Here is a 27,887-nt window from a genome sequence, read left to right as displayed (position 1 = left end):
CCAATAAAGCAGCTCCAGGGCCCTCTCGCCCCGGGGCAGCTCCCCCACCCGTTTTCCCGCCTCTCCTTTCCTCTTTTCCCCATCCCTCCTCCCGACGCGTAGCGGAAGTGACGCAGGGCGTGGCGGAAGTCCCTCCAGCCGCGGTGTTGTGCTGTGGGGAAGAGAGACGGATTTGTAAACCCCGGAGCGAGGTTCTGCCTACCCGAGGCCGCTGCTGTGCGGAGACCCTGGGTGAAGCCACCGTCACCATGTCTGACCAGGTACTGGGTTGGGAGCGGTCCTTTGGCCGTGGCCGAGGCCTTACTCGGCTGGTCCGCCTGCCTCTCGGCTGGGGCCGGGGATGGAGACGCGGGGGAGGGGAGCGCGGATTGGGGGAGGGGGCGGCCGGTGGGGACTCGGCCGGAGAGGGAGGGGAGTGGACTTAGTGTCGGAGACGCCGGGGCCTGCGGCGGGCCTCCGGGAGCCGCCCTGCTCCTCTCCGGGCCTGTTCATCACCCCCTGTGCCCCAGCGTCTCTGATAGCGGCCTCGCTCGAGTCGTTCCCCCTTCTTTTTCCGGGGTCGACCAGGTGCAGAGCCCAGCGTCCACCTCCCTGAGAGGGTCCCCGGGGAACACGTCCGTCTCTCTGTCCTGGGGACTGACTGCAGAAGCAGGGCGCTAGGCCCCAGTTATGTAACGGGAGAGGATCCCAGCCCGGAGACTCTCTGGCCCTGAAAAGCGGGTGGACTCCACTTTTTGGTTTTCGGGGTTTAGATAGTCCAGGAGTGGGGACATGGGGGCGGGAGACGTCTGGTGTTGCTGGGAACCTAAAAAGCTCTGCTTTCTGTTCGGATCGCAGCTAGGACAGGGCAGCCGCTGCTCCGCCGAGTCTTTTTCCGTGTGGTGGTGCAGAGCTGTCGCCTCTTTTCTTGTACTTTAACATTTCTTACTCGGGATTGGTTCAGCAACTCTCCAGTTGTAAGAGAGCACTCAGAATAACCGAGAAACAAAGTAGAGCAAAACTGCTAGAGCAACAGAAAACATTTCATCTGAGCATTAACCTCAAGCTGACTGATGCTTTTGAGGGAAAGGATGGGAAAACTTCGTGTATGTAGAGCAGTTGCATAATATTCACAGAAAGCGGTCTATAATGGCAGAGTCTTCCATCTCAGTGTTAATATCAAGAATTTACTTGGGATTTGCACTCGATCAGGAGTGTTCGCTTTTGCTTGGTAAGTTTTTCTTCCTCATCCTTCTTCAGTTAACCACGTTTAAGCTAGTTTTTAATTCATAAGGTTTTTGTCTGGACTTTGTTTTGTTTGCTCAGATGACTTTGACTTTTAAGTCTTTTTGGATCTTTTGCTTGTTTCGTGATAGTTATCTAGAAAATTTGTTTTTCATTCAACTTCCTAATGTACTTGAACTTTTGAATTGAACACAGTTATTCCCCTGGTTTTCAACCCGGTTCAGTTTTGTACCACTGGATGAGAGCAAGTGAGGCTTTTGTGGATTTGTACTATTGGGTAAATGTACATTGATATTTTTAAAGCTTAATCATAATCTAGATTAGTTTTGGATGGATCTTCTTAACAACAGTCTAGATTAATTCCCAAATTGGTATGGGAATTATAAGTGGCATTATAAGTATCTCCCTGGATAGTTGTTTACTTGGTTACCGAGGAAAGAACAGGTAAATGCTTAGTTTCATCAGCCTTTTATTTTGATGTTAAGAAGCATGTTGAAATTTGTCAGTCTGATGAAAGCAATGTACAGAATTATAAATTAAATTGTAGAATTTATTGCTTCAGTTTGAATTCCAGTCATTAAGAGAGGCATGAAAGAAGAAATAACGGACTTGGTACACTAATAGATGGACAGATGTTCTTTTTTAGAAGGTCCTTGAGGTCAAAACTATTTTCATGGTAATACTAGTAATTATTTGTCTTTTTCATTGTCATCCTTTCATGAATGTTCACTGGTGTTTTCTAAACACTAACATGACCTGTGATATCACAACAGATTGAAATGTAGAAGTGGATGTGAAAATCCCACAGCTTTCTATTATAAGCCAGACATAAAAGATTTGCAAAAAATGGAAAGTAGTGTTGTTCTCACTAGTTTAGTTTTGAAAAATATTTTCAATAAAAATCTTATCTGCTGATATATAGTGGGTTTATTGTTATTTTTGAATGAATTAATGAATACTTAAAAACATTGCTCAGTTTCGATGTCTGATACTATAAACCTCAATAAATATCACCAACCTAACAAAAGCTTTATGGGGTTCTAAATAATTTCTAAGAGTATACAAGAGTCATGGGACCAAAAAGTTTGAGAACTGTTGCTCCAGTCTGTTTGACCAGCATCATTATTAATTAAGACCCACTACAATATCAGTGCTGGGTGCTGAGGATTTAAAGTGATATGAAGCTGAACTCTTACCCTTAAGAGGCTTACGAGCAGGAGTAAGAATCTCAAGTTATTACTGTGCAATATCAGCAGCATGAGACTGAAGCACTGTCCCCAAAAGGTAATACTAACTTGAACCAAGATCTTTTTAGAAGGATACATTTTCCGAGGCACCTCTCAGAAGTTTGTTGCCTGGGCTAAGCTGTTGCAGTTGAATAACAATTTTAGATAAAAAAAATAGGTGGACATTAAAATCAAACAAGACTTGAATTGCTGGATCCTCCATTGATGAGTGAGAAGTTATTTTGTAAATTTGAGTGAAATACTTTCTTATAATTCTAACAATGTCAGCATTATATAGTGGATTTGTGAACCATTACTGAATAATCCTCTAAAACATGTTCTAAGCCCAAATTTCATGGACCCTAAGGGCCAAAAATGCATTGAAATTGTATGGTGTTTTGTATTTGTACACGTGTTTTTAAAATTTTAAAAAATTAATTATTTATTTATTTATTAGTGAGAAAGGGCCCATAGCTTTCATCAGCTTCCTTGATCCCTCAAAAAGGATAAAGAGTAACCTTTAACCAATAATAGATCTCATTGGGTGCTCTCCTTTAGCCTGGTTTCACCTTGCAGCAAAATCTAAGCACTTAATATAGAACCAGAAGCTCACTATCAAAATGGGTATGGGTAACTCGTACAAATTTTCCCTTCCTCCCTTGTATTCAGGTTTATAGTGTTCCCCTCCTTCTCACCCATGCCCAAGTCATCAAAGGCAGCATGAACTTCAGGTCTTTAATTCAGGTCTGTTGATTTGTAATAATTGGATGACTGATTACTTGAAATGCTAACCGTCTGTTATGAGCAGGTTCACTCTCTCCACTCCCACCTCAGAGAGAGTCTGAATGATTTTCTTTTATTTTCCTTTTAGTCAAGGATTTGGAAGCATTGTGTAATTCTGGTTATCTGTTGGTATCTTACAACCTGCGTCAAAACTTAGTGACTTAAATCAGCAGTTTCATATTTTGCTCATCTAGCTGCAATTTGGGTGGGGCTCTATGGGCTGGACTTGGTGTGTCACGGGGCCTTAGCTGGAATTAATGGTCGGGGGCTGGAATGGATGGGCTCTTCATAAAGTCACAAGGCCTCTCTGAGGGGTTTCATCATGTGTTTTGTACAACATAGGAACTCTAGGATATTGATCTGTGGTGGCTCAGGGCTCACAAGAGTGTGACTGTTCCCAGAGAACTGTGTGTGGAAACCTCAAGCTTCTTAGGACCTAGCCTTGGAGGTGACCTCTGCATTCTCTTGGTCAGGCAGATCACTAAGGCCAGCCCAAATTCAAGGGAAAGACATTTATTTATTTATTTAGGGGATATAATAGGCATATAACATGTTAGCTTCCAGTGTACGGCATAATGATTTGATATTTGTGTATATATTGTGAGTTGATCACTCCAATATGTCTACTTAACAATCATCACCACTCATTTACAGTTTTTTTTTCTTGTAATGAGAACTTAAGATCTAATCTCTTAGCCATTTTCAAATATGCAAAACAGTATTATTAACTATAGTCAACAAGGAAAAGGCATTTAGATTTCATTTCTCAATGGGAACAGTAACAAAGAATTTAGTTATTTTTAATCAACCACATTAATGGTATTTCTTCTGTCAGGATAGCATTATTCCCTTCAGTATTCTTTGTCTCTTCCTTATTGTCGATGTTTATTGATCTTACTGTTAGCTTGAGATGGCATGAGAATATGATGAATTGGGTATATATTAAAATTCATAATTATGTATACTACTATTTATATCACATAATAAGATTGGTAAACTGCAGCTATGACTTGAGCATGTAGTTCCTGATACATACAGTAAGCATTCCATGCCCTAAGAGAGGATTGATACAATATAGTCTCTCTTCTTTGTGATAGACATGAGTTGCTGCTAGTGGATGTTGCAGCCGTACAGGTTATAGTAAAACATTGCAAATAAAATGTCACCCAAACAATATTTAATTGTTTTTGAAAACTGGTTAGAGTAGTGATGAAGGTTAGTTGAATAGTTCAAATTCAGAACTATAAAGCATTTGTCAAATATGTCTTTATTTGTTAGCCCCCTTAGCAGTAATCTTCACCTGGGATAAACCTCATTGGTTATGATATTGCCAGGAAAGCTGAAAATGTCTCTATTATAGCTTTTATATATATAGTGTTACAATTATTTACTTAAGCGTCTTTCTCCATTAGACTGCTTTTGAGGGTCAGGAATCAGGCTTTATTCATTCTTTTTTCCTGAAGTGCTGGGCACAGTGACTGGATACTAAGTTTTTGAAGGAATAAGTGGTCAGATTCATTCACTTAACAGGTATTTATGGAATGTCAGTATGTACTAGGCACCATTCTAGGCCCTAGAATTGGAAGACTGCTTCAAAAACTTGAAGCAGCTGGTATCTTCCTCCTCCTCTTTTGGCCTCCATGATGTTTCTTCCTTATTGAGGAAGGATTGGTTGTCATGGAGTAGTTTTCATGATGTTTTTACATTCCCCCCCTTTTTTTTCTTTTTAAAAGATTTTACTTACTTATTTATTTTGAGAGAGAGCGTGCGTGCGCATGTGAGAGCACAAACAGCAGGGTGAGGGAGGAGCAGGCTCCCCACTGATTTGTGGGGCTCAGTCCCAGGACCCTGGGATCCTGACCTGAGCCCAAGGCAGACACTTAAGCAGCTTAGCCACACGGGCACCCCTTTTACATTTCTTGATCTTTATTTCTATTAGCAGTAGATCTGGTACTTTATCTCTAAGATCAAGTCATTTGCTTTTTCCAGGACTTTGGGATTGTTATGGATAATTTTCTCTAAGATAGGTTTAGTATCCCATTTTAGAATTTTCTTAAAGTGAGTTTTGGGAGGTAATTTTCTGATACTCTGCTTCCTTAAAAAAGTCATGTGGGTATGTCACACATCCTGTTATTGAGCACTTTAACAGTTAAATTTAAAAAGAAAATTAATTTAAGTAATCTGTACCCAATGTGGGGCTTGAACTCATGACCTTGGGACCAAGATTTGCATGCTCTTCTGAATCAGCCAGCCAGGTAGCCCCTTACTAGTTTAAATTGTGGATATTCCTACAACATAACTTCAGTTTATTTTAAGATACATTGTATTTGTTACACTTTTTTATTTTGACCATTATTTTTGCATTCTGTTGTCTTTACTGAGCTAATGGGACTCTGAAGGAAAAGTGGAGTTCTGTTTGCTGGGCTCTTGTTCTCAATATTTAGGCCCAGTTATTTTTCACAGTTTTACCAAAGGTGCATGCGCGTGCATGCACACACACACACACATTTACAGTTTGCTGGATTTTCACAAAGTGAACGTATTCCATGCAGCTAGTACTCAGATTAAGAACCACTGGCCTGGGCACCTGGGTGGCTCAGTGGGTTAAAGCCTCTGCCTTTGGCTCAGGTCATGATCCCAAGGTCCTGGGATCGAGGCCCGCATCGGGCTCTCTGCTCAGCTGGGAGCCTGCTTCCTCCTCTCTGCCTGCTTCTCTGCCTACTTGTGATCTCTGTCTGTTAAATAAATAAATAAAAATCTTAAAAAAAAAAAAAAAAGAAAAGAAAAAAAGAACCACTGGCCTGACTACTAGATTAGCTTACCTGTTTTTATACATTATCATGTTACATAAATGGGAGTCATGAGGTGTACTTCTGTGTATGACTTCTTTTGCTCAGCATTATTTGGAGATTTGTCGATATTGTGCATAGTTGTATGTTATTAAATTGCATTGTTAAATTGCATTCCATTGTATAACTTTACCACACCTGACTTATTCTACTCTTGATGCATATTGAGGTAGTTTTCTAGGTTCTGTTTTTAATATAAAGCAAATGATACCTATTTACAGTACCTTCTATGTCTGCTTGGATTTCTTTTGGGCTGAGTAACAGAAAACCTGTTGTATAGTACATTAAACAAGTAGCAGCTTATTTTTCTTATGAAACAGGAAGTCTGGACATAAGTAGTTAGTTCAGGCCTACTAAGGGAGCTCCACAATGCCTTCATACTCCTTTTCCCCCCCCCATCCGTAACAGATGTCTTCACTCTCATGCCTGTCTCCTGTGGGCACAAAGAAGTTACTTTGTGTCTTTGTTCCAGGCAGGAGAAAGGGATGGAGCAAAGGGGAAAAGTATGTGCTAACAAAGTCTGTCACCTTTTATCTCGTTGGCCAGCACTATGTCACATGGCCATGAGACACTGAGAAATACATTTTTTAGCTGGGCAAATCTAGTCTTCCCTTTGTAAAGAAAAAGGGGAAAAGGATGTTGAATAGTTAATTAACAATGTTTTCCATACCTCCAAATCTGCTGGGACTTTTGTATACAGTCAAGGCAGTTTGTTCCAGGCTTTGCCTAGGGTCCGTAGTCTAGGCTCAAAGAGTAGTTTTACACAACCAGTGCGATTTTCAATTGTATTTTTAGTTCCTGAGAAGTTGCATATCTACTGTTTAATCACAATTGTAGGGTTGAATGTAAATTTGCAGAGGATCTGGTGTCTGGACAGCTTGACTTAAACCTTGAAGTTATGGGGCTGGGTCTGGTTGGTTTCATTACAAATCTCCAGTACTGTGCCTTAAATTTGAACATATGCAGTGTGAAATTAAAAGTGTATGTTTATTTTTCTATTTTTAGAATTGTGGTAAATCCATTGAAATAGGAGGGAGATGATGTTATTGTAATTTGGGTTTTATATATATACACACACACACTCACACACACCCCTCCCCAAGGCTGAGCAGGGAGCCCAATTTGGGGCTCAATCCCAGGACGGTGGGATCATGACCTGAGCCTGAGCCGAAGGCTGAGGCTTAACCAGCTGAGCCACCCAGGTGCTTTGTGTTTTGTATATTTTAATAATGGATGTAAGTATTAAAATTATCCAGCTTACCGTGTTGGACTTTTTTCATAAAGAAATAAAATGAAATAAACTGAGGTATTCTAGTCAGACCTATGGTTTAGAGTTTAGAGTTTTTGTTTTGTTTTGTTTTGAAACTTTGAGTGAATGCATTTTCTGTGAAAGGTTTTATGGAAACTTTAATGTGTGTGTAATGTACTCATATACCGGTCTTCTGGCCTATTTTATTTCCTCTGCACTGCTCCAGTCCACTCCTCATATTTTGAAGGCAATGGTGGACATTATATCATTTCGTCTGTAAATGTTTCAATATGTATCTCTAAAAGAGAAGAACTTTTCCTTTTGACAATACTGTTACACATTTAAAAATACTGTAAAAACAGTAAAAATACTGTTACAATACTGTTATCACACCTTAAAAAATGAAGATTTGTTAATGTCATCAGATGAGAGTAAATATGTATTTCCCCAGGATTCCTGCTCCTTCTCTCATCCTCCACGCCCAAGAATGGGCAATTCTTGTATTGCTGGAAGGGTCATTGACAAATTGGAGGTAGTTAAGTGTGATGCTCCCTTCATGAGATTAAATTGTCAACATACTGATTTCCAATGCTGCTTTTTTCTTTTCTCTTTCCCTTGTTTCTTTCTTTCTGATTGCCAGTACTTATAATCAGAGTTCTTTTTCTTTTGACTTTGAAATGGCACAGTAAAATTCTTCTCATGAATTTCGGACATTTGTTGGTTTTTTGTTCTTTCCAGTCTAGTTCTCTTTCCAAATCCTGCCATCTTCTATTTTCAAGCTGTTCCCTCTATGTCTTGGAAGGAAGAGCTGGTAGTGCCTTGTGCCTGGTAAATTCCTTTACCATTCCAGTTACCGTGGTTCAGGCCCTGGATGACCCAGATCTGAAAATTTAGAGTTTTCTGGTTCTTCTCTTTGATTTTGTTCATATATTTAGTTTTCTTTCCATTAACAGTTTCTTCTGTTCTAGGGCTGTGTATCCTATCTAGCCAAATCAACCAGTCCTCTCTGGGGTTCTGTTTTCCCTGATGACCTAGTGTCCCACACCCGGTGCTGAATGAATACTTTCACTGTTTTTTGTGACTAGTGTGCCATACCATTCTGTATTGACTGCTTTTTTACAGGGGAGAGAAGGAAAGAAGACACGCAAAAGACACTGAGATCACTGGGGATGATCTTTGGCCTCTTATCCCCAAGATCTTCTTGTTTTTCAGACGAGTTTGTCAAAAGAAAAGACACATGAAAATTTGGATGACTGCATTAGGCAAGCATGAGGCTGTTAAACAAGTGGTACAGATGACATTGTGCTGCAGAGTCGGAAGAGATCGCCAACATGTAGTGACTAGGGGAACGGGCGACTTATTTTTGAAAATTTCGTATCCTAGTTGTTCACATGTTCTTATGCAGTTGAAGTGAATTATCTTTTATTTCCAACTGTCGAATACAAAAAACTGGAAGTGTTTTTACTTGTTGTGACTGTTGTGTACAGTAGAGGTGTGAAGCGTTAGTAAGATTTTGTGGTATGATACAGAAAATAATGTTGTTAACTCTATTCAGCAGGCTTTGAATAACTGCCTAGTATTTGTCTGGCATTACAAAGATGATAAAGATGAAAAAACTTTGGGTCCTCTCCTTGTAAACTTGTAGGGAAGTCAAGGCAAAACTGTCATAGAAAACATTAATTTTTTTAACAAGCATATTGAATATCTTCAAAGTCCCAGGCATTGTGCTTGATCAGAAATACAGTGAAGAGTGAGTGAAGTATGCCAGTGAGGAACTCAAAATCTGGTTGAAGATACAGATATGCAAATATGTGGTTATTATAGATAAAAGTAAGCATTAATAGATAAAAGTAAGATTAATAGATTAAGCATTATGGGAATGTTTAAGAGGGTGATTAGAGAAATCATTTTTGTAGGACGTAATGCCTGAGTGGTATTGAAAGAGGGTAAGAAAGGGTGTTCTAAGCAGAGGTGATTAACATGTACAGAGATGGTGGAGATAGGGTAGAGGGTGCCATGTGTAAGGAATTAGAGATCAAATTGCGGAGCAAATGATACTAGCAAGAGAGGTAGGAGAATAGTACATGAACTTGTCTGTACAAGTACAACTACATGTACTTGTATGTCAGCTAAGGACTTCGAATTGAAGATTCTGGGCAAATCAGATTGCATTTTTGAGATGGCTTTGGTGGTATTTGGAGAATTGAAGGGAGGAAGACTGGGCATCTGTTGTAGTAATATTCATGTGCAACAATGAGTACCTGAAATAAAGCAGTGAAATGGAGAGGATAAACTTGAGAGCCACCAACAGATAACATTGTCAGAAGGATGAAGATTAACTGTGAGATTTAAGAGAGGCAGAAGAGCCACAGATGACACATGACTTTCTCTTTGGGGCAGTTAGTTGAGTGTGTGGTAACCATTTATTGTAATTGGGACTCGAGGAGGAATTCTTTTTCTTTTTTTAATTGTGGTTTTCAGGAAGGAGAGTTAAAACTAGGAGAGGAATTAGAGATAATGCCTTCAGTTTTAGATACTTATATTCAGGTACCCATGGAACATCCAAAGTGGAGATGGCCGAGTGCTTGGATAAATGAGTGTAAAACTCAGAAAAGTTGTCTGGTTGGAGAGGATGACTGAGTCATTTGTATCTGAAAAGTGTTTGGAATCATGGGTCACTGAAGGAGAACAAGCAGAGGATTGAGAACATGGGATCTAGAGGAGACCCAGCATTTAAGGAATTAATTAAGATAAGGAAAGAGCGGAACCTTGGAGACCAAAGGTATAGAGTTTCCAAGGAAGAAGTCATCAGTATTTATTGTAGAGTTAAAGGTGAGATTTGAAATTGTCTGATGGATTTAGTAATAAGGCGTCAAACTGTAACCTTGGTGAGAGCAGTGTCAAGTGGAATGGTGATGTATAAACCAGACGATAGCGGGTTAAGGGTGAAAGTGGAGACAGTTAATGCTAAGTACTGTCCTAAGAAGTTTGAAGAAAAAGATGAGGACAACTGGAGAAAATGGTTGAAGAGGGAGTATTTTAAAATTGAAAATAAATGCCATGAGAGATGAAGAAATTGCAAATACAAGCATGAAAGGAAAATATTAGGCCCAGTTGGAAGGTTAGGGGGTGCTGTGGTTTCTGGAGGAGGTTTGGTTTTTTTCTTTTTCTTTTTTTTTTTTTAGATTATTTATTTATTTGACAGACAGAGATCACAAGTAGGCAGAGAGGCAGGCAGAGAGAGAGAGAGAGAGAGGAAAGCAGGTTCTCCGCTCAGCAGAGAGCCCGATGCGGGACTCGATCCCAGGACCCCGGGATCATGACCTGAGCCGAAGGCAGCGGCTTAACCCACTGAACCACCCAGGTGCCCCGAGGTTTGGTTTTTTAATACTGGACTTCAAATGATGTGTGGGTTGGATTTCTGTGAGGTGATTTCAGGAGGGTCTGAGGGAGGATATACATTCTAGATAAAGGAAACTGGAACCACACAGGGCTGAAGGTAGAAGCATGCTGATAGACTTAGTTGGGGAATAGCAGATAGTCCAGTTTTCCACGAATCCTCAGGTTTGTGAAGCAAGTGGTGAGGGAGAAATGAGAATTTGAGTTTGTAACGGAGGAACTGAATTCGGTGCTGCGGAGTTTGGTTCTAGGCCTTAAAGTACTGGGAGCTGTTAATGCTTTTAGATAGACGCAGTTACCCAGTCCGAGAAAAGCGGTGCTTTAGAAAAGCAGGGTGGACGAGGCATTGGAGGAGGGGAAAGAACTCTTTTGTCCTTTAGTAGCCTCTACAGCTATCTTAGCTAAGAAACTGGAGCAAAATCACTCCCATTGTGCCGATGAATTGCTGCTGCGGGCGGGGGGTGGGGATTCTCCTCCTTTGTGTTAATTCCAACAACCGCTTCCAAACACGCCTTTTCCTCAGTTACACAGAACTCGGGGTTTCATGGCTCTTCATTGCTCTTCACTGCATGGAATAAACGGTCCTTATCCTTTCTAGATACTTACAGGACGAAGCAACTGTTTACTATGAATATAAATTCATAGAAAGGTGGTGGTGAGACTATTTAAAGACAGTCAGCTAGTTTTCAGGTGAAATATTGTCTCCCTAAAGGAGGTTCATTTTGTCTGCTGTCAAAATACGCGGTAGTCAGCAAGTGGTGAAAGTACTGCAGAATGAAAAACGGGCAAGGATTTACACTAACGAACTCAATTCTGTAGTCTAAGCATTTCCTTGGACACTATCCTGGATCTTGAAGTTAAAAGCTACTTGCAGTTTATTATGTTCTTTTAAGTTTTGAATGTTGAAGGCTTTTAATTTTTTTAAAAGATTTTATTTATTTATTTGTCAGATAGAGAGAGAGAGAGAGAACAAGCAGGCAGAGTGGCAGGCAGAGGCAGAGAGAGAAGCAGGCTCCCTGCTGAGCAAGGAGCCGGATGTGGGACTTGATCCCAGGACCCTGGGACCCTGACCTGGGCTGAAGGCAGCGGCTTAAACGACTGAGCCACCCAGGTGTCCCGAAGACTTTGAATTTTAAGTTACTGGCATGAGATATACAGGTTATAGTGGCCCCTGTTATTTTGGTTGTAAAATACAACATAGTTGGTTTATTCTTTTTTTTTTTTTTTTTTAAAGATTTATTTATTTGACAGAGATCACAAGTAGGCAGAGAGAGAGAGAGGAGGAAGCAGGCTCCCTGCTGAGCAGAGAGCCCGATGCGGGACTCGATCCCAGGACCCTGAGATCATGACCTGAGCCGAAGGCAGCGGCTTAACCCACTGAGCCACCCAGGCGCCCCTAGTTGGTTTATTCTTTTAAAAAGTGTGGATTAACAGAAATTGTTACATGTTTAACAAGAGAATATATTTAAGTAAGTGGCTAATTCGGTGGCCAAATTAAGGTAAGGTATCCAGGAAAGCTATTTTTTTTTTAAATTATTATTTATTTATTTATTTGACAGACAGAAATCACAAGTAGGCAGAGAGGCAGGCAGAGAGAGAGGGGGAAGCAGGCTCCATGCCGAGCAGAGAGCCCGATGTGGGGCTCGATCCCAGAACTCTGGGATCATGACCTGAGCCGAAGGCAGAGGCTTTAACCCACTGAGCCACCCAGGCGCCCCTGGAAAGCTATTTTTAACACATTGACTAAAAATTTCCAAACTACTTCCGTTGCTTGCTTTTCTTAGATACTTCATGATCAAATTGTTTTAACTAATTTATTGTGTTAACTTCATTTTCATTTCAGTATCCCTTCATTTGAAATTATTTTATTTTTTAATTTTTTTAAAGTTTTCTCTTTTTTTTTTAATTCATTTGAGAGAGAGAGCGAGAGTGTGAGCAAGCAGGCATGTGGGCGAAGATCAGAGGGAGAAACAGACTCCCTGTGGAGCTGGGAGCCTGATGCGGGACTCCATCCCCAGACTCCAGGATCATGACCTGAGCCAAAGGCAGTGGCTTGACCAACTGAGCCATCAAATTTATTTTATAACCCTCTTTTCTTGTTTCAAATTTTGTCTCTTCTTTCCTGTTCCTACCTGTTCGGTACTTTTTACTTATTCTACTTATTCCCCCTAAGTTTTTTCAGCCAAACCTAATCTTTTAAAATTGGATAGATTGGTTCAGATAGTCTAAAATAAGTGGATGCGGGGCGCCTGGGTGGCTCAGTGGGTTAAAGCCTCTGCCTTCGGCTCAGGTCATGATCCCAGGGTCCTGGGATCGAGCCCCGAATCGGGCTCTCTGCTCAGCAGGGAGCCTGCTTCCCCCTCTCTCTCTGCCTGCCTCTCTGCCTACTTGAGATCTCTGTCTGTCAAATAAAATAAATAAAATCTTTAAAAAAAAATAAAATAAGTGGATGCTATAAAACTGATTTGACTCTAGAGTACATTAGGCTAATATACTCTTTAATTTTCCTTCCCAAATAGACTTTCTTATGCTAATTTGGCTTATGTATATTTCTGGGTACAGTTTTGCAACTGGAGTAGTTAACTTCCGATAGGCTATGAGAAGAGAATCTTGGATTCAGAATATTTTACAGTTTATGGAGAACAAACTACTTCAGACTTATAGGAGTTGACTGGGTTGTGGTTTCTAGGTTTTTCCTCTGCAGAGCAGCATAGCACCAATTGGTAACTTATTAGAAATGCAAATTACAGCCTTAGCCCAGACCTACTGAATAAAAAGCTGCAAGTGGGGCCCAGCAGGCATTTAAAGTCCTGGAGGTGATTCCTATATATGGTGAGGTTTTAGAACCATTTCTGTAGTATATTATAATAAAAGAGATCTCCTTTTTGATTTCTAGCACAGTTGTGTTTCAGATCGTAATTAGGACTTTTCCCCTTAATTCGCGTAGCAGAGAAAATAATGATTTTTATATTCTTAAGTGCAAATTTTGTACTCAGAGAGATGGGTACTCATTAAGTAAGTAATTAAAATAGCATATGCGGGGATGCCTGGGTGGCTCAGCTGGTTAAGCAGCTGCCTTTGGCTCAGGTCATGATCCCGGGGTTCTAGAATTGAGCCCCGCCTCAGGCTTCTTGCTCTGCGGGGAGCCTGCTTCTCTCTCCCTCTCTGCCTGCCTGCCACTCTCCCTGCTTGTGCTGTCTGTCTCTCTCTTTCTCATTGTCTCGGTCTCTGTGTCAAATAAATAAAATCTTCATTAAAAAAAACAGCATATAGGAACTTTTATCTTTAAATATACTTTTCTTTCAGGAGGCAAAACCTTCAACTGAGGACTTGGGGGATAAGAAGGAAGGAGAATACATTAAACTCAAAGTCATTGGACAGGTGAGTTTCATTATTTTTCTCCTTTAACTCTAAAGCGTAAGTAATTTCTGACACAGGAAAAATGATTTAAATAAGGCAAATTATTGAAAAGTGGCATTTTGGGGGCACCTGGGTGACTCAGCCAGTTAAGTGTCTGACTTCACCTTTGGTCATGATCTTGGAGTCCTGGGATCAGGCCAGCATTGGGGCCGCTCCTCCTCAGTGTTGAGGCTGATTGTCCCTCTTCCTCTGCCCCCGCCTCCTGTGTGTGCGTGCACGCATGCACTTTCTCTGAAATAGAATCTTTAAAATAAAATTAAAATGGCATTTTCATTTACTACATATGCATCTGTTGTTGGAGATAGAAGAGGCTGATACTGTTTTATTGATCCTAGGCAGATTTAGATTATCTTAATTTCTCCAGATAAAACCTTTTTTTTCTTTTCTTTTCTTTTTTTTTGGTTAGCATCTTCAGTAGCAAGTACAGTAAATACTATTGAGTGTTAGGGGCCAACCTTAAACCAAAGGGCCTCTCAAACCATTTTCCTGCCCCTTTCTCTTTCCTGGCATCTCTTTTCCTCAGACTGGATCTTTATTGATCTTTCTAAAGATATTAACTGATAATAAGGTTAGTTGAAAATTGTTGGAGGAGTGAATCTTCATACAGTTGTCCATTCTTATCTGTGGGGATATGTTCTAAGACCCCCCCCCCCGCCACTGGATCCTTGAAACTGTGGATAGTACTGAACCCCTATATATACTGGGTTTTTTTTCTATACTTACATACCTCTGGTGAAGTTTAATTTGTAAATTAGTCTCCGTGAGATGTTAGCAATAATAGCTAATAATAAAATAGAACAATTATAACTATATACTGTAATATAGTCATGTGAATGTGATCTCGCTCCGCATACCTTACTGTACTCATCCTTGTGGTGATGTGAGATGACGAAATGCATACGTGATGAGATGAAGTGAGGTAGGCATTGTGGTGTGACATTAGGCTACTACTGACCTACTGCGTTTACATATTTTTTTAAAACATTTTATTTATTTCTTTGACAGAGACAGTGAGAGAGGGAACACAAGCAAGGGGAATGAGAGAGGGAGAAGCAGACACCCCGCTGAGCAGGGAGCCCTATGCCAGGCTCAGTCCCAGGACCCTGGGATCAGGGCCTGAGCTAAAGGCAGCTGCTTAACAACTGAGCCACCCAGGCACCCCTACTACGTTTATATTTTATGTTTATATCCTTTTCCCATTTTCTATGTTTATCTTATTTTGAAAAATTTATTTTTTGAGATTTTAATTATCTATTTGACAGAGTACAGTACAGGGAGCAGCAGAGGGAGAGGGAGAAGCAGGCTCTCTGCTGAGCAGGGAGCTCTGTGCAGGGCTGGATTCCAGGACCCTGGGAGCATGACCTACACTGAACAGGGAAGACACTTAACTGGCTGAGCCACCCAGGCGCCCCTTGGTTTTTCTTGTCTATCTGTTGTGAATATTTTCTCTAGTGTCTCTTAACTGCTGGGTGACATTTTCAGCTATCGGTGTCCTTTTTTGCTGTGTCTTCTAGGCTAAAATCTTGCTTTAGAATACAGATTTCCCAATGTCAAGGTTAGGAAAAGAGTTCTTCAGAGAGAGAAAATAGTAAAAAAGTATGTTAATGCTAGCTCCTTAATTTATCTGGAAATGATTTTAGTGTACAGCATGAGATATGCTGTAGAAATTTTGTCTGTTTGTGAAATTATCCATAGGAAGAAAATTTGTTTTTCTCTATAGTCACAAACAAGAATTGTAAACATGCAACCTGCACTAATACGCACTTGTGAATGTGATATGTAATCGTAAGGATTGGCTTTGAAATTTTACCTGAATTATTTTCTGATAGTTGCCTGATAGTTTGTTTGACAGTCTGGGTAGAAAAAAATAATCTGTGGTCCCATAAATCAATTTGAGTCCGGTTTTTATTCATTTTACTCTTGTGAGAGAAACTGGACTCTGTGGGGTGACTTCTTTTTTTTTTTTTTTTTTTTTAAAGATTTATTTATTTATTTATTTATTTGTCAGAGAGAGAGATCACAAGTAGGCAGAGAGGCAGGCAGAGAGAGAGGAGGAAGCAGGCTCCCTGCTGAGCAGAGAGCCCGATGCGGGACTCGATCCCAGGACCCTGAGATCATGACCTGAGCCGAAGGCAGCGGCTTAACCCATTGAGCCACCCAGGCGCCCCTGTGGGGTGACTTCTTGACGGACATGAGTTTCTTGTCTGTTACTTCATGGTATATACCTCTCTTGTAGGTTGGACCACCTTCAACAATACTTCATTTGTAGGGGGGTACTTTTTGTTTTGAGTTGCTTTTGGGTGTTTGTGATAGTTCAACTTTATTTTGAAAATAGAATAGATATGCGATTATGAAGGGATGCATTCTTTGACATAAATGCTTTTATTTATACTGCTAATTTTTTTAAAGGATTTTACTTATTTATTTGACAGAGATCACAAGTAGGCAGAGAGGCAGGCAGAGAGGTGGGGGAGGCAGGCTCCCCGCTGAGCAGAGAGCCCGATGTGGGTCTTGATCCCAGGACCCTGGGATCATGACCTGAGCTGAAGGCAGAGGCTTTAACTTATTGAGCCACCCAGGAGCTCCTATACTGCTAATTTTAACCTCCAAGACAGATTGTTTGTTTTATTAAATTTCTTTTGAAATGGACATAAAGTAACTTTGAAGATGATTAGAGTGTTGTTGTTTTTTTTAAGATTTTATTTATTTATTTGACAGAGATCACAAGTAGGCAGAGAGGCGGGCAGAGAGAGAGAGGGGGAGGCAGGCTCTACGCCAAGCAGAGAGCCCAATGCGGGGCTCCATCCCAGGACCCTGAGATCATGACCTGAGCCGAAGGCAGAGGCTTAACCCATGGAGCCACCCACGCGCCCCGAAGATGATTAGAGTAGTACTTTTTTTTTTTTTTTAAAGATTTATTTATTATTTATTTATTTGACGCAGAATGAGAGAGAGAGAGATCACAAGTAGGCAGAGAGGCAGGCAGAGAGAGAGGAAGGGAAACAGGCTCCCTGCTGAGCAGAGAGCCCGACGCGGGACTCGATCCCAGGTCCCTGAGATCATGACCTGAGCCGAAGGCAGTAGCTTAACCCACTGAGCCACCCAGGCACCCCTAGAGCAGTGTTTTAATAAACCTTGTTAGGAATGTTAAAAAATATTTTAGTGGGGAGGTATTAGTGACAGGGTTTATGTTTCTATGTGTAGTATATGTGAAAGTAAATAATTTGTTTCAAGCAAAACAAATAGTTTACACAAAGGGATAATTATTTTTCTTTTATCTCCTTAGGATAGCAGTGAGATTCACTTCAAAGTGAAAATGACAACACATCTCAAGAAACTCAAAGAATCATACTGTCAAAGACAGGTTTGTATGTTATGGAATAAAATACAATGTGTTATATGTCATTAATTTTTCTTATAAGGAGGCTATCAAAAGAAAAATGATCTTTTATTATTTTCACTATTAGCAGATCAAGGATAATACTCCTTATACCTTGTTTAATTGCCTTTTTCCCATTGTGGCCCATTTCAAAATTTGAATTCATAAGGTATGCCAGAAGTGTTTTGAAAAGTAACTCAGAGTTGTAAAAATGGTTATATGAGTGTTTCTATCTTAATGGCTTACCCATATATGTAACAGTAAAGGCAAGTAATTTTTGGTGATCACTTTGAAGTTTCCTCATTTTTAATCATGACTGGTTAGCCATATGTTAAAGTTAAGTACTAGTATTGTTTGGGTATTTTTCATTTTTTATTTTTTTAAAAGATTTTATTTATTTATTTGACACAGAGAGAAATCATAAGTAGGCAAACGGAGGCAGAGGGGGAGGGGAAAGCAGGCTGCCTTCTGAGCAGAGAGCTTGATGCAGGACTTGATTCTAGAACCCTGAGATCATGACCCAAGCCACAGTCAGAGGCCCAACCCACTGAGCCATGCAGGTGCCCCTAATATTGTTAGTTTATTATCTTTATATGTAGTATTACAGATTATTGCTAATTGCATTCTGCATTTTCAACATCAAAGCATTTTTTTTTTTTTTCCAAAAAAATAAAGGCGGCTTGTTGATTTACTAATAGAAAAACCTCAGATTCTGGCCTTCATGAGCTCGATTATTAGATCAATAATACCTTTAACCTACTTAGATTCAAATTCAGTCTCTCCCACTGTTTGTGGGAACTTAGACAAATTATGTGCTTTGCTTCCCCATTAGTAGATTGGGAATATTACAGTACCTACCTCATGCAGATGACCTACATAAAGCTCTTAACATGATGCTTAAAAATGCTCAATGATGGGGCACCTGGGTGGCTCAGTTATTAAGCGACTGCCTTCAGCTCAGGTCATGATTCAAGGGTCTTGGGATTGAGCCCCGCATTGGGCTCCCTGTTTGGCAGGAAGCCTGGTTCTCCTCCCACTCCCCCTGTTTGTGTTCCCACTCTTGCTGTGTCTCTCTCTCTCAAATAAATAAAATCTTTTAAAATGCTCAATGAATATTAATTATTAATAAAACAGAAAATATAATTGAAATTAGTATATGTAAGAGCCAAGAGTTTAATAATGGAATATTACATGATATTAACTTAGGTAATACTGGTCTTATTTTTAGAAGTGTGCTTTTTATAGTTTAAATTTGTAACCAACATAAAAATCACTTCTGCCAGAAAAAAAGAGATCACTTAGGTGTTAGGATAACTAAAACAGCTCTCTGTTTTTTATGTTAGTTGTTAAATTCAGTAAAATTTGATTAATTGGGGCTCAGTTAACATTTTAATGATATTGCTGGGAGCAAAATGGAGATATTGACAGGGAAGGAACATACATTAAGTGCGCTCTGCTAGATACTTAAAGGCATTGTTGTAGAGTCCTCACAACAGCGAGTCTTCACCCCATCTGTAGGTGATGGAGTTGATTATTGAGGAAAAACAATGCAAAATAAAGAGTTAAATCAGAATGCTAAAGTGAGTAACTTTGACCCAAAATTAAAGGTGCCGGGTTTAGAGAGACAATTAAAACTATCAATTTGGAATCATTTCCAACTTTCTTATTTATGGTTCAGAGTATACAGTCTATTTTATTTTTTTAAAAAAAGATTTTATTTATTTATTTGACAGAGAGGCAGGGAGAGAGGAGACGCAAGCATGGCAAGTTGTGAGAGGGAGAAGCAGGGTTCGAGCTGAGCAGGGAGCCTGATGGGGACCCTGAGATCATGACCTGAACCGAAGGCAGACACTAAAGGGCTGAGCCACCCAGGTGCCCCCTATACAGTCTTCAGAAAAAGAGTTTATACTTAGTTCACAGAAGCTTGATAATCTTCTCCTTATATTTACTGATATACAAGGAATAGGAAAGTTAATTTATCTGAAGTATGTAACACCCAGTAGAGAGATTGAAACGTATATGAATATTTATTGAATCATTCTTACATTTTGATGTTTTAGGCCAGTTTCTATAGAAACTTTCTTGACCCCAACACAGGATAATATTTTTTAAAAGATCCTATAATTAAAATCAAAGAATATTTTGCTCTTGTTAGTTATGCTTATTATTGTTTTTTAGAAGTCTAGAATTTAAAATCAAATGAAGGGTTAATTTGCATGGTCCCATATATTTATGTATTAATACTTATTGGGAGATAGTTTTAAATTTCTCTAAAACTTTTGGACTAAAGAAATTATTCTTGATTAATACGTATTAGTGAAGCAATTTCTCTTTAAATGAGTCATTTCTTCCCTTTTAGCTATTTTTGTTGAGTAATTGATTAGAAAAATATATTTTAATAACTTTTTTTGAAACTTAACAGTGTTATCTATGTCATCATAGGTGACTGTCGCTCACCTGGCTAGCTGTAGTGCTGTACCAAATTTCTGTTAAAAAAATTTATTTTGCTTGTATGGTTGGAAACTAGTGAGGGTGCTCATCCAATTTCTAATTTAATCTCTTACTTAGCTTAGAGATTTTAGAGGAAACTAGAAGAATAGTGGTTGAGAGCATAAGCTTAGAAACAGATTGAGCCTTAAATTGCTGTCTAACTTGTATGCCCTCTCCATGCCTTAGATTCCTTAGCTGTGAAATGAAGATAAGGTGATCATACCTACCTTCCAGGGTTGTGGCGGTCAACGTTAGGATTATGTATGTGAAATAGTTGGTATAGGGAGGACCTAGCAGATAGGTGGTCCTCGATGGTAATTATGATAGGATAGATATGTCTAGCCTTATGTTCAGTGTATTCTGTTGAAGCTTTCATGTTTGCTTTTTGTGCTCAAAGTTCCTACTACCTGTTTTAAGATTCTTGTGTGTGTGTGTGTGTGTGTTTTAACCTTTTCAGGGAGTTCCAATGAATTCACTCAGGTTTCTCTTTGAAGGTCAGAGAATTGCTGATAATCACACTCCAAAAGAAGTGAGTATAATTTCTTCTCTGAGTGAAGAAAAATGTTAAATCCTGCATTGAATGTTTGGTTCACTGGTATTAAACTACCCTTTTCTTGAATAACAGAAAAATAGTCTTTGGGTTGAATGTCCATATATTGCCTTTAAAAGTCCAATAAAGAGAGAGGTGGTGGGACTCCTGGCTGGCTTAGTCTGTAGACTGTGCAACTCTCGATCTCAGGGTTGTGCATTTGAGCCCCACGTTGGGTGTAGAGATTTTTATAAATAACTCTTTTTAAAAGATTTTATTTATTTATTTATTTATTTATTTTTAAGATTTTTTTTTTATTTATTTATTGGACAGAGAGAGATCACAAGTAGACAGAGAGGCAGGCAGAGAGAGAGGAGGAAGCAGGCTCCCTGCTGAGCAGAGAGCCCGATGCGGGGCTCGATCCCAGGACCCTGAGATCATGACCTGAGCCGAAGGCAGCGGCTTAACCCACTGAGCCACCCAGGCGCCCCGATTTTATTTATTTATTTGTCAGGTCATACATAGCAGGGGGAGGGAGAGAGAGAGGGAGAACCTGCAAGTTGTCATAAAGCACTTTTTTTTTTTAAGAGGAACAAATCTGCTCAAATTTGGCAGATTTCTGGCGTACTTTCTTGGTGATGGTGACCTTTTATGATTCTATTTTTGATGTGTGACCCATTTTGAGAACTTAATATAGAAGTTTAGTGTATATTAATATATATTTGGCTCTGTCATCTTGATTTATTTTTTTAATGCTTCTGTGTCTTTGTTTCATTGTATGGACTCTTTGTTTTTATATCCCCCCTCCCCTGAGAGGTATCTTAAAGTAATAAAGTGTGGGAGAGGGTGTGTATGTGTGTGTACTTTTTTATTTGGACAGATTTTCCCCCTTCAAATACAAAATAATATTTCTGCTATTTCTGATAGTGGGAATGATGTATTGTTATTATTAAATTTTTATTTGAAAACATTTCAATCTTACAGTTGTTATAAGACTAATATAATGTTCTACCATATAACATTTTCATTAGATTCACCAATTAATATTATGACACATTTGCTTTATCACTTTCTCTATATACACTGTCATTATTGGTGTATCATTTGAGATTAATTTGCAGATATCATGGGACGCCTGGGTGGCTCAGTCGGTTAAGCCACTGCCTTCAGTTCATGATCCCAGGGTCCTGGGATCGAGTCCTGCATCGGGCTCCTTGCTCAGCAGGGAGCCTGCCTTTCTCTCTGCCTCTGCCTGCCTCTCTGCCTGCTTGTGTGCTTTCGCTCTCTCTCTTTCTGACAAATAAATAAATAAAATCTTTAAAAAAATTTTTTTTTGCAGATATCATGACATTTTAGCCCTAAATATTTTGGTTACCTCCTAAAAGTCACAGTTAAATTATCAAATACAGAAGATTTGACAATGCTCTAGTACTCTTTCAAAAATGTAGTCAAAATAGATTTTGCTATTTATCCCAGAAAGGTCCCTTATAGCTTTTTTTAAAAAAACATGACCGAGGATCCCATCTAGGATTAGTATCTTCTAACTAGTTATCGTCCCTCCTTAGCTTTCTTTTATCTAGAACAATTATTCAGTCTTCATTGTAAGTCGCACTTTTTTTTTAATATAAAGGTTTTTTAAAAAAGATTTTATTTATTTATTTGACAGAGATCACAAGTAGGCAGAGAGGCAGGCAGAGAGGAGGCAGAGAGGAGGAAGCAGGCTCCCTGCTGGGCAGAGAGCCTGATGCGGGGCTAGATCTCAGAACCTGGGGATCATGACCTAGCTAAAGGCAGAGGCTTTAACCCACTGAGCCACCCAGGCACCCCCTGCCCCCAGACATTTTTAAAAAGTTCAGGCCATGTTTTAGAATGTCCTTCAGTTTGGGTTTGTCTGATGTTGCCTCACGGTTAGATTCAGTTTTGCATATTTGGTAGCAGGAGCACGGAGTGAAGCTTTGTGTTCCCAGGTGCATTACATCAGGAGCCACATGATGGCCACTTGGCCTGTCCTGGGTAACATTAACTTTGGGCAACTTTGGTAACTGCCAGATCTATTTGTTGTTATTTTCCTTTTTTTCTTTTTTTTTTAGCTTTTATTTATTTATTTGACACAGAGAGAGAGATCACAGGTAGGCAGAGAGGCAGGCAGAGGGGGGTGGCAGGAAGCAGGCTTCCCACTGAGCAGAGAGCCTGATACTGGTCTCAGATCCCAGGATGCTGGGATCATGACCTGAGCTGAAGGCAGAGGCTTAACCCACTGAGCCACCCAGCCGCCCCAAGTTATTTTCCTTTTTAATTAATAAATAATTTGTGGGGAGATACTTTGAAACTGTATGAATATTCTTTAGAGATTGCCCAGTGGGGTTGGTGTCTGTGCTCTTTTTGACATATCTCCATCTTTTTTCAAGTTTTTATTTTGAAATAATTTTCATCTTACAGAAAACTTGTAAGAATAGTACCAAAAATTGTACTCTCTTCCACCTACTTTGGCTTATTTTTAAGGTTTGGCCACCTTTACTTATATCCTTCTGCCCATATATGTGTATTTATTACTGGAATCACTTTGGAGTAGATTGCATATATCACTGCCATTTACTACTGAATATTTTAGTGTGCATTTCTTAAGAATAAGTATATTATTTTATATAACCCCAGTGCTCATAAATTCAGGACACTTAACACTGTTAGAATACTTTACAACCTAATTTTATCATTTGTCCCAATTATGTCTCCTAAAACAAATCTTCTCCTCCATCACATGATCCAGTTCAGTATGAAGATATTTTATTTAGGTGTCTCTTTAATCATCTTTAATTTGGAACAGTTCCTCAGCCTTCTTTGTCTTTCATGACATTTACATTGTTAAAGGATACAAACCAGTTGTTTTCTATGAAGTCCCTCAATTTGGGCTGGTCTGTTTCCTCATGATTAGATTCAGGTTATGCATTTGGGGCTGGAATACCACATAAATGGTGATGTGTCTCTTAGGGTGTAATATCTGGAATACATGAAGTCAGTCCCTTTATTATCAGTAAACAGTGATAATGTTTATTTTTATCACTCAGTTTAATTGGTTCCTTTTTTTTTTACAGGGTAGTTGTTACTTTTCCCTGGTTTAGTATCAACCTACTTTCTCGAGTACTTTTATTTTCTTTTAAGATTTTATTACTTTTTTTATTTTTTAAAGATTTTATATATTTATTTGAGAGAGAGAGAACAAGCATGAGAGGGGTAAGGTTGGAGGGAGAAGCAGACCCTCTTCTGAGCAGGCAGCCCTCTGTGGAACTCGATCCCGGGACTCCAGGATCATGACCTGAGCTGGAGGCAGTCACTCAACTAACTGAGCCACCCAGACGCCCAGGATTTTATTTTTTAAGTAGTCTCTACACCTGATGTAGAGCTTGAACTCATAACCCTGAGACTGAGTCTTATGCTGCAATGACTGAGCCACCTAGGCGCCCCCTTGAGTACATTCTAAATGCCTGGCACAATTAGATGTTCCAAACTCAACTGGTGTTTTCCCTGTCCTAATTTGATATAATCTCCTCAACACAGTAGATATTGGGATTCCTGGGTGGCTCAGTCGATTTAGTGTCTGCCTTCAGCTCAGGTCATGATCCCGGAGTCCCTGGATTGAGGCCTGCATCGGACTCCCTGCTCAGTGGGGAGTCTGCTTCTCTCTCCCTCTGTCCCTCCTTACCTCCCACCTGTGCTTTCTTTCTCCCTCTTTCAAGTAAATAAATAAAATCTATTTTTTAATAATAAATAAAATCTAAAAGCCTCCCCAGAACACAGTAGATACTGACTACATTTTAGCGATACATTCCTCCTTGTCATTAAAGAAGCATCATGGGGCAGGGGGAGACAGTAGGTATTTAGGGAGTAACTCCTCGTACTGTTGTTCATTCATCTCTACAAAGATACTTTTTGAAGCTGATTGCTTCACATTTTCCATAGTTGGAGGATATTTGCTGCCTTCTGACTTAAAGGTTTCTTGTCATGTTTGGCATTTTATTCTTGCAGTATTTACCAGGTATGATATGTGCAGTAAAATTAAGTTTTGGGGTACCTGGTTGTCTCAGTCAGTGGAATATGTGACTCTTGATCTTGGACTTGTGAGTTTGACCCTCATGTTGGGTGTAGATATTACTTAAAAATAAAATCTTTAAATAAAGTTTTAATAGCGTCTTTAATAATTATTTTAACATTCATATATATACTACAATCAAAATCTCCATAACACTAGAGCCAGCCTAATCACCTAAAAAATCCTGAATCTATTTTTTTTTAAAGATTTATTTATTAGAAAGCATGAGTGTGGGGCCCAGGGGCAGAGGAGTGGGGAGAGAGAATCTCAAGCAGATTCCACGTGGGCAGGGAGCCTGGTGCATGGTCTTTCTCAACCCTGAGGTCATGACCTGAGTGCAGACCAAGTGTTGGATGCTCAACCCACTGTGCCACCAACGCTCCCCTATGTCTGTTTTATGTTTAAATTTCTTAGAGTATTTTTTTCACATTTTACAGTTCTGTACCGAAAATGTCACATGAACCTTTTCTCATTAGAGATTAGTGATCTTAGACTTTCCTTTTATTTTTCATTTGCTTTTGTGATCCACTATAATTTAGTGGAATATGCTAGTTTTTGTTTTCAGTCTGCCTGTTAGAGTACTTCTGAACCCTGATTGCACACCGGAGTCAAGAGAGTGATGTTCCTTTACCTTCACTGAGGGTAAAACCTGGGTTTCTGTGTAACACCTTACCTGCTTATGTACTCTTCTTTTTTTTTTATTATTTTTTATTTTTTTTTATTATGTACTCTTCTTTTTTAAATAAAGGATATACTCATAGTTAAAAGTAATAAAAACCAAACTACTGAAGTATTTTAAATGGAAAGTAGATATACTCTGAATATGTCTGCGTTCCCATTTCTCAGAGGCAGCCATTGTTAATAATGTCTTTAAGGAAAAAATTACAGAACACTTCAGTGCAGATAGAACACATTAAAAAGAAAACAAAAAAAACCCACACAATAATTGCCTCTTCCTTGCTTAGTGTTCTGTAAAAGGCATTTTGAAGGAGCCTTTTTTTCTTTAAGAATTGAGAAGGGCTGGGCTGACCATACAAATCTAGCCTATAAAACTGAAGTTATCGAATAAGAGTAGATGTGTGTCAGAGTGGTCACTCTCAAAAGAATAGTTACATGCCAGAAGGAATTGTAGATGACGAAGCAAACCACTTTGAAGTAAATCCTTAGGCAGTAGTTTGCTAACTAAAACCACATACATTTCAGAGTGAGATCAGGTTTTTTGAAATAAAGAGATTATATCAAGTAATTACATCTAGATGTAAAATGGTTTTTTAGAAAATACATCATCAAATTATTGCATTAAAATTTTTTTTAAGATTTTATTTGAAACAGAGAGAGAGAGAGAGAGAGAACAAGAGGGGAGAGGTCAGAAGGAGAAACAGACTCCCCACTGAGCAGGGAGCCTGAAGTAGGACTTGAACCTGGGACTCCAGGATCATGACCCAAGCTGAAGGCAGTTGCCCAACCAACCCACCCAGGCGCCCCCAAACTATTGCATTTTAAACTATTAAATACAGATTTCATTAGATTTACAACTCTTGAGGTTTAAAAACACACACACACACACACACACACACACACACTTTAGGGGCGCCTGGGTGGCTCAGTGGGTTAAGCATATGACTCTTAATTTCAGCTAAGGTCATGATCTCAAGGTGGTGAGATTGAGCCTTGCATAGGGCTCTGCACTGGGCTTGTTTAAGGTGCTCTGTCTCCTTCTTCCTCTGCCTCTCCCCCTCCCCCATGCTCACACTCTAAGAAATAAATAAAAAAGACACTTTCTATGCTGAGTAAAACTGGGAGGTGAAATTGCTCAGCAGGAGCAAATGAATGACTTCACAGGTAGAATCAGGAAGAAAGACATACATACCTCTTCCGTGCTTTAGATTAAAGGAAACCTAGATTCTTAAAACGGTAACGATGGATCACTTTTGTATCTTTTTGTACTTTAAAACAATGGCCACATAATAGCAGCCAATTAAAAAATAGTGCCGTTATATTCTAACGTTTTCTTATCCTCTTACAGCTGGGAATGGAGGAAGAAGATGTGATTGAAGTTTATCAGGAACAAACAGGGGGTCACTCGACGATTTAGATATTCTTTTTATTATTTTTTTTTCTTTTACCCTCAATCCTTTTTTATTTTTAAAAATAGTTCTTTTGTAATGTGGTGTTCGAAACGGAATTGAAAACTGGCACCCCATCTCTTTAAAACATCTGGTAATTTGAATTCTAGTGCCCATTATTCATTATCACTTGTTTTCATTGTGCTGATTTTTGGTGATCAAACCTCAGCCCTGTTCATATTATCCTCTCCTTTTTAAAAATTACATGTGTGCACAGAGAGGCCACCTTTTCCAGGACTGTGCATTTTCAGGCTTGTGATAAATAAGATCGACCAATGCGAGTGTTCATGATGACTTTCCAATTGGCCCTGAAGTTCTAGCATGTGATTGCTTCACTCCTGGACTGTGACTTTCAGTGGGAGATGGAAGTTTTTCAGAGAACTGAACTGTGGAAAAATGACCTTTCCTTAACTTGAAGCTACTTTTAAAATTTGAGGGTCTGGACCAAAAGAAGAGAAATACCGGGCTGAAGTCGAGATGACAGAGATAGTGAGAGTAATGACTAACTCCAAAGATGGCTTCACTGAAGAGAAGGCATTTTAAGATAAAAGAAAAGTCTTGTCAGAAGATCCCAGAAAAGTTCTAATTTTCATTAGCAGTTAATAAAGTTATTCATGCAGATGTGTATTCAACAGAACACTGCTCTTTTTGATTTTATTTGTACTTTTTGGCCTGGGATATGGGTTTTAAATGGACATTGTCTGTACCAGCTTAATTAAAATAAACAAAGTATTTGTAAAAACCGTACTAACGTTTATTTTATTTTTAATTGTATAGTAAGAAAAATGCCTATAACAAAGTTTTCTTGCATAATACTGGAAATTATTGTTTGTACATGGTACAAATAAATTTTTCAGTACTGTACAGTGATGATGATCATGACTTTGAAGCACTGAAAGCTACTGAAGTGCCTTTGAATTAAGGGTTTAATTAAGGCCACACTACCTTCTTAAATACTCAGTGTTCTGGTTTTGTTTTTTTTTTTTTTTTTTTAAACTGGATATTCCTGTATGGTGCATATCTATGATACAGTTCCCAATCATGTTGAAATAAATGGGCATGCCAAAAATTCTTAATTGATTCATATTGATAATTTTAAGTTTTTCCTTTAATAATTTACAGAATG

General features: G+C 39.2%; 1 protein-coding gene across 1 annotated transcript; it reads left to right on the top strand.

Annotated features, from left to right (window-relative positions):
- Nucleotides 1-72: 72 nt before the first annotated feature.
- Nucleotides 73-27,508, top strand: SUMO1 (small ubiquitin like modifier 1). Its single transcript, XM_044241326.1, has 5 exons — nt 73-260; nt 14,037-14,111; nt 17,437-17,514; nt 20,477-20,548; nt 26,662-27,508. Exons 1-5 carry the CDS (start codon nt 249-251, stop codon nt 26,728-26,730), a joined length of 306 nt encoding a protein of 101 aa, XP_044097261.1. The 5' UTR covers nt 73-248; the 3' UTR covers nt 26,731-27,508.
- Nucleotides 27,509-27,887: the final 379 nt, after the last annotated feature.

The sequence above is a fragment of the Neovison vison genome, chromosome 3 (assembly GCF_020171115.1).
Source record: "Neovison vison isolate M4711 chromosome 3, ASM_NN_V1, whole genome shotgun sequence".
In the NCBI taxonomy this organism is placed as follows: domain Eukaryota; kingdom Metazoa; phylum Chordata; class Mammalia; order Carnivora; family Mustelidae; genus Neogale; species Neogale vison.
Note: the sequence above shows the minus strand (reverse complement) of the source record. Positions and strands in the feature narration are given on the sequence as shown.

Excerpts from the sequence above, each read along its gene's own strand:
- SUMO1 (XM_044241326.1), top strand. Across the intron at positions 14,112-17,436 it reads AACTCAAAGTCATTGGACAG|GATAGCAGTGAGATTCACTT; the intron begins GTGAGTTTCATT and ends TTATCTCCTTAG. Across the intron at positions 17,515-20,476 it reads AATCATACTGTCAAAGACAG|GGAGTTCCAATGAATTCACT; the intron begins GTTTGTATGTTA and ends TAACCTTTTCAG.